Source organism: Chrysemys picta, chromosome 4, assembly GCF_011386835.1.
Source record: "Chrysemys picta bellii isolate R12L10 chromosome 4, ASM1138683v2, whole genome shotgun sequence".
Taxonomy (NCBI): Eukaryota; Metazoa; Chordata; order Testudines; family Emydidae; genus Chrysemys; species Chrysemys picta.
Genome location: NC_088794.1, coordinates 56,578,217 through 56,591,614, shown reverse-complemented (window position 1 = coordinate 56,591,614; position 13,398 = coordinate 56,578,217). Strand labels below are relative to the sequence as shown.

General features: G+C 54.5%; 1 protein-coding gene across 13 annotated transcripts in view; it reads right to left on the bottom strand.

The window, feature by feature from the left end:
* NAV1 (neuron navigator 1) overlaps positions 1–13,398 on the bottom strand; it is a 286,936-nt gene that overhangs the window by 36,593 nt on the left and 236,945 nt on the right. The window contains exon 1 of one of the 13 annotated variants that reach the window (XM_065594979.1): positions 4,943–4,968. The exons of the other annotated variants lie outside the window; for them this stretch is intronic. Within the exon in view, the coding sequence (XP_065451051.1) occupies positions 4,943–4,953 (11 nt within the window). The 5' untranslated portion in view covers positions 4,954–4,968. Of the gene's footprint in view, positions 1–4,942; positions 4,969–13,398 lie in introns of those variants that run through there. 13 annotated transcript variants of the gene reach the window in all.

Here is a 13,398-nt window from a genome sequence, read left to right as displayed (position 1 = left end):
TTGGGGGGGGGGGGGGGGGGGGAACCCCACAACCATCTCCTCCAAACCCCCTCCTTCCCCTGACTCAGGGCAGCTCCTGCAGTCTCTGGCTCCCAATTCCCTCACTGAGCTGCTTTCACTTTCCGGCGAGGGACCCAAACACTAAACCCGAAACAGCTTGTTCCTTGTTTGCGAAGGTGAGAAGCAGCCGGGCGCCCTGGCCCAGGGCTATCACGAGGCCTCAGGAGTAAAAGGAGGCTGGCTCCTCACAGCCTTGCGCCAGGGGACTTCACCGTCCAGATCCAACAGCAGGGACTTGCTCTCTTTGGGATGGCACCCCCACCTCTACATCCCCCCACCTCCAGCAGTGCCATGAGTGAGGCAGTCTCCAATGTACTGGGGGGGAGGGGGTGCCCAGAGTCTCCCCCACCGTGATGACCTCATCGTTATCATGGCCTCTCGCTCCATTAGGGTTGCTGTGTAGAGGGGGCTTGTGGGTTGGTCATGGCATGGAAGGGGGCTGTGAGCTCTTTAGGAAAGATTGCCTTTGGTTCTGTGTCTGTACAGCGCCTAGCACAACGTGGTCCAGGACCACGATGGGGGCTCCTAGGCACTACCGTAATACTGTACACCAAATACAGAATAACAAGCTGCCGGCCTGAATCCAGGGCAGCAATCAGGCCTGAAAATGGCTCCATTTTGCCATCTGTTTGGCAGCTTATGCCAGATGACTGAATCGGTGATGTGCACACACTTCCTACAGGGGCCACGGTCCACCTCCCGAGATGAGTGCAGGAGTGACCTGCCCTCTAGGTGGATGCCCCCATGCAGGGATGAGGACGCTAGAGCTTGTCTGCTGTAGGAAAATGTGCTCTGGGGTGTTTATATCCCCGGGGCGGCTCCCTATGCTAGTGTAAGCCTAGGGTTTGGTGCACTAATGCAGTGAGCAATGGCTCCAATGCAACCACGCTCACGTAACTGCACTGGGACAGATTGCTGCCATCTAGACGCAGCTTCACAGGCCGCATGGGGAAGAGCTTGTCCCAGCGCTGTGCTGCAGAGTCCAGAGCAGAGGGGTGGCCCTGGTGCTTCCTGCAAAGCTCCTAGAACTAGGTCGAACATTTTGGATGGAAACGTTTTCCCACCAGAAATGCACCTTTGTCGAAATCAAAACGTTTTGCGGGACTTTGAAGACATTGTCACGAGAAAAATGTCAAAGAGAATCACCTTGAATGCAGCATTTCAATTCAGGTAGACTTTGCTAGGCTAGTAAGATATTACCTTGAATATTCCCTTATGTTTGCATACAGAATCTATCAAACACTACCTAATATTTCATATTCTATTATCATGTTTTGACTTTATTCAACCCCCCCCAGTTTTGTTGCTGGAACGAAACACCTCAGCGTTATCCGAATGAAACTGTTCAGCGTTCCCAAGCTGAAATATTCCAGAGTTTCTATCCCATCGAGAATTTCCACTTCTCCAGATTGGACTGAAAACCAACGTCGAAACATCAGAATTTTCATGGAATGGAAATTTTCTTTTCCCTCCAGCTCTAAAAATTAGCATTCTTGCACCTAGCAGTGGCTATTCCGAGCTCTGCTCTACTTTGATATTATTTGACACCATCATTCATACACCCTTTGCTCTGTTTCCTTTTCCCGAACAAGGGGGAAGGACTTTTTTCCCTTTAAAACTGAAGGTGGAAAGACACTACGCAGGAGGCGGTGCACATGGGAGCATCCCCAAGGCACTGCTGCATTATCCCTATGCAGTGGGTGGGGACCGTGTTTGTACAGCACCTCACACAATGGGATCACCGTGCTGAGCGAGGTCTGGGGGCACTACGTCATCCTCAACAAAAGGCCCATAAGGGAGACAGAGACAGTTGTTTATGGATCCTTCAGTTCAGTGCATAATTTTAAGCCCCAAAAGCTGTTCAGGTTCAAGTGGCACAGGTTCTAGCCCTGACGCCTCTCTGTGAGCTTTGGGAAAGGTTTACCCGGCCCCTTAGCGGGACTGGGAGGATCTGCCACTGAAGGATCTTGACTGTACAAGGTCCTCAAGCCAAATCAAAGTCCCCCCCTCTCCCGAGGCAACACTTCATGCCTCCCGCAGTCAAGTGAGGCACAGACCCACAATGCCCTTTGTAAGAGGAGCTGAGGAGCAGCTCTCATACCTGCATGCCCCAGGCCAGAACTGGTGTCAGGCAGGGAATATGCATCCTCGGCCACCTTATACCATGACTGTCGCTCTGCAACAAGCCTGTGGCCCCTAGGTCCTTCCCAGCGGTCAGTACAGTGCAGGTCACAGCCATGGGTAACATTGCGGCAAGAACGCAGCTCCTCCCACTCCCAAAGCCTAGGCCCTGCCACTTGAACTACAGGAGAATCTCCTTTAGCTGTTAGCAACATGGGGCCTATGACACACAATGCAGCAGTTCTGATCCCATCCAGTAGAGGCCAGCAATACTCACACTAACCTGTTCATTAAGCCTCATCTGCACTCCTCTCAGGCTGTGCTGTTATGTTGTCGGCTCTGCCAAACTAAGCAGCACTCCGCTATGTTAGTGCTCGGATGGGGGACCTGAACAGACTAAATAATTCAGAGGCAGGCCCTCTCTTCATCTGAGTCAGCAGGGGGCGCAGGGGGGCTGCTGGAGGGACTGTTACTCAGATTAGACACTTGAGGCCCCATTTAGGGTCCCTAAAGACTCCTGCAGTAGTGACTCCATTAGCACAGGGGCTGGGGGTATGTACAAGGCACCTGGAGGAGAAAGGGAGGCTACTTGCATGCTCAGCATGATCACTAGGGCCCAGATTACTAAGGAGTTAAGCTCCTAACTCCCATTAAAATCAACGTGAGTTCGGAGCCTAAGCCCCTTTGAGAATCTGGGTGCGGGTAACTTCGGCGCACCCCCCCTTGTAGCGCATGCTGTTACAGCAGGGAGCGAGCAATCCATTGTGGGGGGAGCAGAGCAAACATGGGGAACACTTTCCGGCGAAGGGAGCAGCTTGCTATGGAGCAATCGCAGCCGGCCGGGCGCATGCGATCAATAATAGACTAGCTCCTGCTGAACGCCAGGTTCAGTGGCTGGAGGACTCTTCAAAGTCGTTCGGGCTGCAAGGCGAGGCCAGCGCTGGCTCAGAGCCAGAGAGTCACCATCTCCTGCTCCGATCCATCATATACAGACCCCCCTGCCCCATCTCCGCCGGCGAATAAAAGAGGGACTGTCAAAGCAGCCAGCTCCACCGGGGCTCCCCGAACACTGCGCTGTTTGTATCTGCCCTGACAACTGCTGGAGCACATGGAGCGGGAAGAGCACCAACACCAACAATTGGCTCCCAGCCCAGCCACTCCCCTCCCTGCTTGGTGGGAGGAACGAGACAGATGGATGGGATGAGAGGGGAAAGGGGCGAGAGACAAGGAGCGCAGTGTCACCGGGGTGAGAACCAAGCCAGCTGGGTGTAAAGAGGAAGAGGGGGCGGGAGAGATTTGCAAGCTGCCCTGGGACATGCGGAGAGCCCCCTGCTTCTGCTGCAGAACTGAAGATGTGCAGCAATTTGCAGGATCTGGCCCTTTAAAGCCCATCCACATGGGTGAAACGATAACCCGGTACATGCTAGCGGTGTGCAATATTCCCCTCTAGTGGCTGGTGCCCCAAAGGATAACGGCCTACTATACTCACCAGGGAACAGAGTGACTCTTGTGCCTTGAGCCAACGATCAAGCTGTGCTGCTGAGCCAGCCAGGGGGCTACCCCAAAAACAACTCAGAGCACACCCACTCCTCCCAAAGGGCAGGAGAGCAGGGTGTGTTTGAACAACGCACCCTTCAACCCCAGCAACAGCCATCCTTAAAAGACACTCCCCCAGGTCGGCAGGAGTGCAGCTTAGCTTGCACAACAGCAGTGAGCACAGAGTCCAGCAACAGCCGTTCTCAGGGGCAGCCCCGCCCCGGGCACAGGGCCCCACTCACACACCAGGCACTGCGCCCCCAGTCCATCTCCCCTCCGCCATCCACGCTGGGCACAGCTTCCCAGCCCTTCCTTGCTTTGGGTCATGCCCTGCTCTCTTCTGTGCAGGCCTGCCAACCGGGAGTCTGCCCCAGCCCTCTGCCTGCCTTGAGCTCAGCTCTCCAGCCAGGCCCCAGCTGCTGTGGGCTGCCTGCCTTGCAGGCCAACCCTGCACAGGTGTAGCTGGTGGGGCTCATGGAACAGAACTGATTGGCCCAAGGCCTCTGCTCTCCCCTCCCTCCCCCACTACATTAACAGTCCAGGGAGCAGTGCCCCCGGCTGGCCGGCGAGCCCTGCAGTAATGAGCCAGAAGGGGGAAAATACCCTAGCTAAGGAAAGTGTCAGACATAACTCCAATGCAGCAACTCTGATCGGGTTACTGATAACAGCGAAACGAGTGATTCCAGCGACAGCCTTCGCAGCCACCGTAGGGAGCTGCAGGTGGCATGTGCTGGAGTCACACAGTGCTGATGCCCCCACGTACCCTGCCAGAAGGGTATTGACTCAGAGCACATAGCACTGATACAGGCTTTCAGACACAGACATCAGAGCCATTCCCAAGGGAAGCCAACTACTACCAGCATCATGAAACAGATGGAGAAACTGAGGCACACAGGCATGACTTGCCCAAAGTTAGTCAATGGCAAAGCTGGGAATAGAACCCAGGACTCCTGACTCCGAATCCAGTGGCCCTGGGCTCCCTCCTCCCCCCGTTGGCATACCGCCCTGACTGCAGTGAGGCACACAGCTGGACCCCTGTCCCCCTGGATAGCTGGGGGGTAGGGGTCCAGCTGCGTGCCTCACTGCAGTCAGGGCGGTATGCCAACGGGGGGAGTAGGGAGCCCAGGGCCACTGGCACATATGGCTCAAGTGCATTTGGAGGTTCACAGTTTCCCCGTCACCACTGGTCTCCTCCTGCTCAGAGGCAAGGTCTGGGGGCAGTCACCTAGTCGACATCCTCAGTGCCTCCCTGGCGTACCCGGGCCATGAGTGGATTAGTGCCCATGCTCCTCCTCCATCTGGGGCAGCCCGCTGTATGGAGCTCCTTTGGCATCGGGACCCAGAAGTTGCTGTGTGGTCAGTTGACCTGGGCTAAGCCCAGAAGCCAGGCTGCCCAATGCAGACACCCTGTAAATACCAAGGAAGGAGAGGATTATTTAGGGTGCTCTGAGGGGTCTAACCAGTGTGGCTGGGATGCCACAGAGAAAGGGAAGCCGTAGGCTGCCTAGCAGTCTGAGCTTTCCAGGGCTATGGGATACTTTCCCGGTGGGAACCTCATCGCTTGAGGCACTTCAGCCTAGAGGGGGTGAGACACTGGAGAACACAGCAGAGGAAATAAGCTTGCACTAGGGGCAGATGGCTTAGACCTGCTGTTAGGGAAGGCAGCATGGCCTAGTGGATAGAACCCCAGACTGCAATTCAGGAAACCTAGGTTCTATTCCTGCCGGAGACCTTGGGCAAGTCTCTGTACCTCAGTTTCCCCCTCTGTGAAGCAGGGATGATGATACTAATTCGCTTTGGGATGAACAGCACTAGATATCAGGATCATCCCATGGCGGCAGAAGCCGAGTACCTAGTGACCCCAGGTCTGTCCCACCACCCTATGGACAGAATACTCTCTCGGTTCCTGGCCAGCTCTGTTCCTTGATCAGACTCCGAACGCTCCTTTGGGGGCAGGTCTCAAATCCAAGATGTGATGAAGTGGGACTGTTCTTAATGTTTTCCTCAGTTTCCCCTATGCAGTTCTTAAATATCTAGGTGGTAGGATAAGGGTATATGGTTGCTGCAGAGCAGAGGGCCAGGGTACATAAATGCCCGACACTCTGTCTCCTAGCAACTGATGGCCTGGGCCCCTCCTCTGCAAAGGTGCCAACTGAAGGTGTTGGAGACAAAGGGATCAGGTGACCTCCTGGCCTGGGAAAGAGACAAAGCCCAGAGAAGGAGGGGCTGGGTTGGAGTTTGGAGCTAGCTGGGGACTGGAAGGGAGGGCAGACAGGGGTCTGCCTTGCTGGGCCCCAGAATGGACCCCGCGGAGGGGTCCCGTTCGCTGGACCTACAAGCTCTGTTTTAGACCGTGTTCCTGTCGTCTAATAAACCTGTTTTACTGACTGGCCGAGAGTCACGTCTGACTATGAAGTGGGGGGTGCAAAACCCTATGCTGAATGCTCCCAGGAGAGACCCAGGAGGTGAAGCTGTGTGAGCTTCTTGCCCTGAAGACAGTCTGCTCCAAGGGAGAGGAGGCTCCCCAAAGTCCTGACTGGCTTTGTGGGGAGCAGTTCCAGAGCATCGCCCGGGGACCCCGTGACACAAGGGGAGGCACCAAATGCCCTTCACTAGCAGCTTTTCTGTGCTGGCATCATAACATGACCGTGTCTGAGGCACGACGCAGCTCAGGGTGTGGGGGTGGGGGTTCAGGCCCTGTGCCTCTAGCGTTAACATCCCGATTCAGCCCCCTTTTGCCCAGGCAACCCCCCATCCCATCTGGACTGCTGCAGCAGCTAGGAAAGGTGACAACCTCGGGTCTTCCTCTGGCAGCTGGAAGCACAGGACATGTCAGCCACCAGAGCACGGCAGTAGCCTCGCTGGCCCCTGGCCGTCAATAGCTGTGGCTGGGTTTAAACTCTGGCTAAACCTTCGCTTTGATGCCCCCAAACACGGCAGCATTGTTTTAAGCCCCTAGCAGCAAGTGCTGCGCTGAGTCCTTGGCGGATGCATATGATGTTCTGCAGGGGAGCCAGCGGTAGGGATGGGAAGGGAGAGATCTGGACCATGTGTGCAGAACAGACATTCCTCTCGGATTTAACATTCCTCCCCCTTGCCCCCAAACACACAAACTCCCCTGCTCCCATCCTTCCCCTCGACCTCAGAGCAACTCCAGTGAGGGAAGGCCGCTGTCTGCCTCATCACGTGTCTGTGGTTTGGAACGGCTCGGCGTGAGCGGGGCCACTGCGCTCAGCCAGCCGGCGGCGGGGGAACAAGCTGAACCCTATGGAAAGAAGGATTTGCGGCAGAGGAGAGAGGCTGCATTGCTGAGCCGTGAGTTTGCCGGGAATTAATTGGTGGAGGCAGGGGAAGATCGGTCCAGACACAACGAAGGCCGGTGGGGGGTGGGGAGCGGACACCCGACGCCTAGCGGTTAGAGGGCAGCAAATGCATGGGGCTCCTGGGCAGCTCTCAGCAAACCCTCTGGGAACGGCATCTGACCCCAGGGAGCAGGGCTGGGCTGGGATACAGGGGTCACTCTGGCACGCGGAGGACGTGCTGCCACAGTATTTGGTGGGTGAAAGTCCTCAGTGTCATATTAATCCTGTATCAGAGGGGTAGCCGTATTAGTCTGAATCTATAAAAAGCAACAGAGGGTCCTGTGGCACCTTTAAGACTAACAGAGGTATTGGGAGCATAAGCTTTCGTGGGTAAGAACCTCACTTCTTCAGATGCAAGAAATGGAAATCTCCAGAGGCAGGTATAAATCAGTATCGAGATAATGAGGTTAGTTCAATCAGGGAGGGTGAGGTGCTCTGCTAGCAGTTGAGGTGTGAACACCAAGGGAGGAGAAGCTGCTTCTGTAGTTGGATAGCCATTCACAGTCTTTGTTTAATCCTGATCTGATGGTGCCAAATTTGCAAATGAACTGGAGCTCAGCAGTTTCTCTTTGGAGTCTGGTCCTGAAGTTTTTTTGCTGTAAGCTGGCTACCTTTACATCGGCTATTGTGTGGCCAGGGAAGTTGAAGTGTTCTCCTACAGGTTTTTGTATGTTACCATTCCTGATATCTGACTTGTGTCCATTTATCCTCTTGCGTAGTGACTGTCCAGTTTGGCCAATGTACATAGCACAGGGGCATTGCTGGCATATGATGGCATATATAACATTGGTGGACGTGCAGGTGAATGAGCCGGTGATGTTGTAGCTGATCTGGTTAGGTCCTGTGATGGTGTTGCTGGTGTAGATATGTGGGCAGAGTTGGCATCGAGGTTTGTTGCATGGGTTGGTTCCTGAGTTAGAATTGTTATGGTGCGGTGCGTGGTTGCTGGTGAGAATATGCTTAAAGTTGGCAGGTTGTCTGTGGGCGAGGACTGGCCTGCCTCCCAAGGTCTGTGAAAGTGAGGGATCATTGTCCAGGATGGGTTGTAGATCACTGATGATGCGTTGGAGAGGTTTAAGCTGAGAACTGTAGGTGATGGCCAGTGGAATCATGGATTCCACCATGATTTCAACAGCTTCCACCCCACCATCAACCTCAGCCTGGACCAATCTACACGGGAGGTCCACTTCCTAGACACCACCGTACAAATAAGCGATGGCCACATTAACACCACCCTATACCGAAAACCCACCGACCGCTACGCCTACCTTCATGCCTCCAGCTTCCACCCCGGTCACACCACACGATCCATCGTCTACAGCCAAGCACTGAGGTACAATCGCATCTGCTCCAACCCCTCAGACAGAGACCAACACCTACAAGATCTTCACCAAGCATTCTCAAAACTACGATACCCACACAAGGAAATAAAGAAACAAATCAACAGAGCCAGACGTGTACCCAGAAGCCTCCTGCTACAAGACAGGCCCAAAAAAGAAACCAACAGAACTCCACTGGCCATCACCTACAGTCCTCAGCTTAAACCTCTCCAACGCATCATCAGTGATCTACAACCCATCCTGGACAATGATCCCTCACTTTCACAGACCTTGGGAGGCAGGCCAGTCCTCGCCCTAATCCTGGGGGCAGCCGTGGGGCATAAGAGGGGTCCCTTTTGCACAGTGGGGAACTGTCACCCCGTGCAACCCTTAGTCAGTGTAACCAAGGCAGGGCGCGGTGATGTTATATACTCTCAAAGGCAATGAGGGAAGCTTTCTGGGTGGCTGTAGCTTTCCCATACAGACTCCTAGTTCAGCGGGGGTAGGAGCCGTAGCAGGAAATCTAGTCTCACCCTGCATGCTCAGCCAGCAGGAGCCAGCCAGATGGCACAACAGCCCATTTGCTGGCATTTACGGAACTGACACAGAGTCGCTTCGCTGCGATTGGTGGGCGCCTCCCTGTCCTCAAGCAGTCCTGTGAAAAGACAACAACCATCCCTAGCTCTCATCCAGCCCTTTTCATCACCACCTGTCATGTCTTGATCTCACACACCCCTGGGAAGCAGGGAAGGGCTACCAGCCACATTTGGCAGACGAGAAACTGAGGCACAGAGTGATTAAGTGACTCTTCCAAAGTCACACAGGAAGGCTGCAGAGCAGGGAATTCAACACAGGTGTCCCAAGTCATAGGCTAGGGCCCTAACCACCGGACCATCCTCCTGAACCCTGAAACAATCACAAACCTGAGCCCAAATGATTTGTGGCAAGAGTGTTCCTTGATATTTATTAGTCTCAGCAGACCTGGCTTCTATTCCCAACTGCCACCGGCCTACTGGGGGACCTTCTCAAGTCATTCCCCCTCCCTGTGCCTCAGTTTCCCCATCTGTAAAACAGGGATAATGATTCTGACCTCCTCTGCGAAGCACTTTGAGAGCTATTGATGCAAGTGCTAAGTAAGAGCTAGGGGTTATTATACTCCACCTAGTCACAAACTTTCAGCCGTCCAGACAGGAAACAGAAATGATCCCAACGTGACTGAGGGGGCCAATCAGACAACATGAACAAGGACGAGTCTAAACCCTTAGTGAAGAACCCATAGGGCGGAAATTTGCCGCAACTATTCAGCCTAATCTTTGACAAACAGAACTGGCAGAAAATCCAATCAATTCACAACTGCTCCCCTGCCCAGAAGGGAGACCAGCTTCATAGTGACTAGGGAGCAGCTCCTTCTCCTGCACAATGCCTGTCAATTTCTAAAGAAAACAACAAATATTTGACGTGCCCAAACGTGTATGCACAGCACCTAACACAATAGGGCTCGAGTCTACAGCTGGGGCTCCTTGGTGCTACCATAATACACCTAATGAATAATGTCCAGCGCCCATTGCAAAGGGGTCTTGGTCCAGGACAAACCTGGATAAATAGTCTCCTTTGAAAATCCACAAGCAATCAATATGTTATCAAGATCTGGCTTGAGGAGCACGTGCCAGCATTCAAACAGGTGTGATACAACCACCACAGGCTGAGGTCAGTTCTACTGCCCGAGGTAATGGAGAATTTCCATTTGCGATGCAATCTTCTGCACTGACTTCAAGGTAACCTGCAAAAGTGGGTGGTGGGGAACAGGTCCGTCCCCCTTTCGTTTCTTTATGGTCGCTCAGAAATTCAGGGCTTATCTATCCTGGAGGGCTCTCTGCTGACTGGTGTGCACGGGAGTGATACACAGACAGATGAAGGGTGCTGGAGCCAAACAGATCCCACCACCCCATGCCTGCCAATGTACCTCACACCTACAGCCCTGCCCCCATCACCCCACAGCTCTGCCCATGCCCCTCTATCCTAACCCACAGCTCCCTGCTATTCTAGTCCAGGGCCACATCAAATCAACTAAACACACTTCCCATGCACTCTCGGCAGGATAGGAGTCCAATGGCCAGTTCAGCACAGGCCGTGGGTTGGCTTCCTAGTAATCTACCAGTCTCTGACTCATTCCAACAGGAGATTTGCAAAGTCAGGTCAGGTGCATCCAAACAGCCATTTCCATGGTAGTGAAACTTCCCCTATGCAGGCAGCGTTAAAATAACTCGGTAGATTCCTCCCTGGGCATGTGCATGAGGAAGAGACCAGACCTTGCCTTTAGATAGCAGGGCTTGCTCCTGGCGATCGGGCCCAAGAGGAGGTCGTTCAGACAGAGGACATGCATGTCATTGAGTGCAGACTCCATGTAACTGTAGCTACCAGCAATGGCCAGCCCAGCCACACAGGCCACTTGGAGATACTTTCTGGCACACACAATCAGCCTGTGGAACTCCCTGCCATTAGATCGGATTCAGGCACAAAGCTTCTCTCCATCAGCTCTAGAAATGGACTACAGTCATACACCTTTGTCTGTAACAATGGGGCTGGGTGGATGTGAATCCCCCATTCCCATTCCCATTGATAGGCTAAGAAAAAATCTCAGTCTAAGAGCCCATGAGTCCTGCCCAGCCCTCAAGTCAATGAGCCACACAGGCCATAGGCAGAGGGAGACTCCAAGCCACATGGCTTTGGGATCGGGGGGTGAGAGGCTGGATGCTGTGGGGATTGGCAGGGGGTGCTGCTGCTCTGGCCTTTACATACTAATTAGGGGCCCAACTTGGCATAGTGCTTGGCACCCCCCAGCAGGGAGGCAACCAGGATCTGGAGGAGGGGGTAGCATCTAGTGGTCAGAGCAGGGCTCTAGGCTCAGTCCCTTCCCTGGTACTGTGAGCCCTGCGGTTGCCTTTGCCATCGGGCAGTAGCAGTCCCTCCTCCCAGACCAGGAAGCCCTTAGCTAGAAGGTGCTCAAGAGACGCAGGGCATCAGAACACTACCCACAGCGCCCAGGACATGGTACCTCTCGAGCCCGGGGTCTATTCCAGGGCAGAGCAGGATTATCATCCATGACCAAGAGACTGTCCTGAGGTCACAGTGAGTGGCCAGGTCCTGGATGAGGCCCTCATTGTGCTGGGTGCCTCACAGACCCAGAACAGAACTTGGGGTCTCCCAAGCCTGGGTGCAGTGACCCAGCCATGGGACCATCTCGTCACTCATCTGAACAGCAGCTTAGCCCCCAAACAACCCAGCCCAAAGCCCAAGTCCTGCAGCACCCCTGTGGCTCCTGCTCCGTTTCCCATCCAATCTCCCAGGGACTCCTGGGTTCTGTTTGACTCCGCCACCTACTCATCACTTTGGGCAAGTCACATCCCCCTCCATGCCTCAGTTTCCCCCCTACCTTAAATAGGGGGATGAGAATAACAATGACACACACTCACTCCACATTTCTTCTGTCAGAGCAGTGTCTGAGGTGCTGAGTACGCCAGTGACTTCAGAGGGTGCTCTGGGTACCCAGCGCATCCCAGGGTTGCGCCTGTATTGCAGGAATCTGAACAGCCTGGGAGCAGAGCAGGGGCAGCCTCTCCTCCCAGGGATGAGACTCTCAGGTGTTGGCTGGCAGCACATGGCCACGGCCATGCTCCCTGCCCAGCCCTCCTCTGCCCAACAGTCCAATCCGCATTACCTCATCTGCGCATGGGTTCCTGTCGCCCGGTGCGTGCCCCTTTGTCTGCTGGGGTCGTCAGCCTGACATTTCTCCTCTTCACACCTGTATCCGTGCCAACCCCCAGCACTGGACCCTGGGCCCCACCTTCTCTCGAAGTACGCCACGGCCACACATGCCTGCAGATAGGGTGACCAGATGTCCCGATTTTATAGGGACAGTCCCGATATTTGTGGCTTTTTCTTATATAGGCTCCTATTACCCCCCACCCCCGTCCCGATTTTTCACACTTGCTGTCTGGTCATCCTACCTGCAGACCCCGCCCCCGGCTGCAGTCCATCTCCACCCATGGCATGTCACTATCAGATTGAGATTGGGGGTGTGTGTGGTGTGTGTGTGTGTGTGTGTGTGCGTGCGCGCGATGAAAGCTCCTTGCCTGGCTCCCAGCACGTTTCTCCAGGCAGAGACCATGCCAATGCCTGTGTCTGATGCAGCACCAAGCATGCTATGGCTGCTCAGGAAATCCAGAGGTGCACATGGGCCTGGCAATTCCTGGGGGATCTCCTTCCCCTGCCCCTACCCCCAGTGCTCCGGAAGGGGGCATGTCATCAGGTGCTATAGAATCATAGAACATCAGGGTTGGAAGGGACCTCAGGAGGTCATCTAGTCTAATCCCCTGCTCAAAGCAGGACCAATCCCCAGACAGATTTTTGCCCCACATCCCTTAATGGCCTCCTCAAGGATTGAACTCACAACTTTAGCAGGCCAATGCTCAAACCACTGAGCTATCCCTCCCCCCAATGAGAATGAGACAGCTTTCAAGTGCAGGCTAGAACAACCCCACCCTGTCAGCCTCCCCTTAGCAGGATGGCGGGTGGCCAAGTTACCAAACCTCCAGACGGAGCTGAGGCGGAGCGAACGTCCACGCCCCAGCTACGCCTCTTGTCTCCTGCCCCGTGTGCCCACATCTGGCTCTGCTAGGGAAGACTAGACATAGTAGATCATGATTGGCAGGTTGTTTGGCTGCAAACAGGAGAACCCGGTGCAATGAGCAGGCCCAGGGCAGGGAAAGAGAGGGTGTGCAGGCAGATCAGGACTGTGTGTGGGGGGAGCCCAGGGCTAGGATAGCAGGGGGACATTGGCCGAGCACAGGTGAAGGGTGGCAGTTGTTCTGAGGAGATTCCCATGGGTGCTGCAGGCCAGGATCTGGGTGCACTGGGAAGGAACCTGCACAGAACCTGCCCAGCTAGCCGGCTCTCACAGGAGTATCAGACATCTAACTTCACCCAATTAAAGGGAAAAC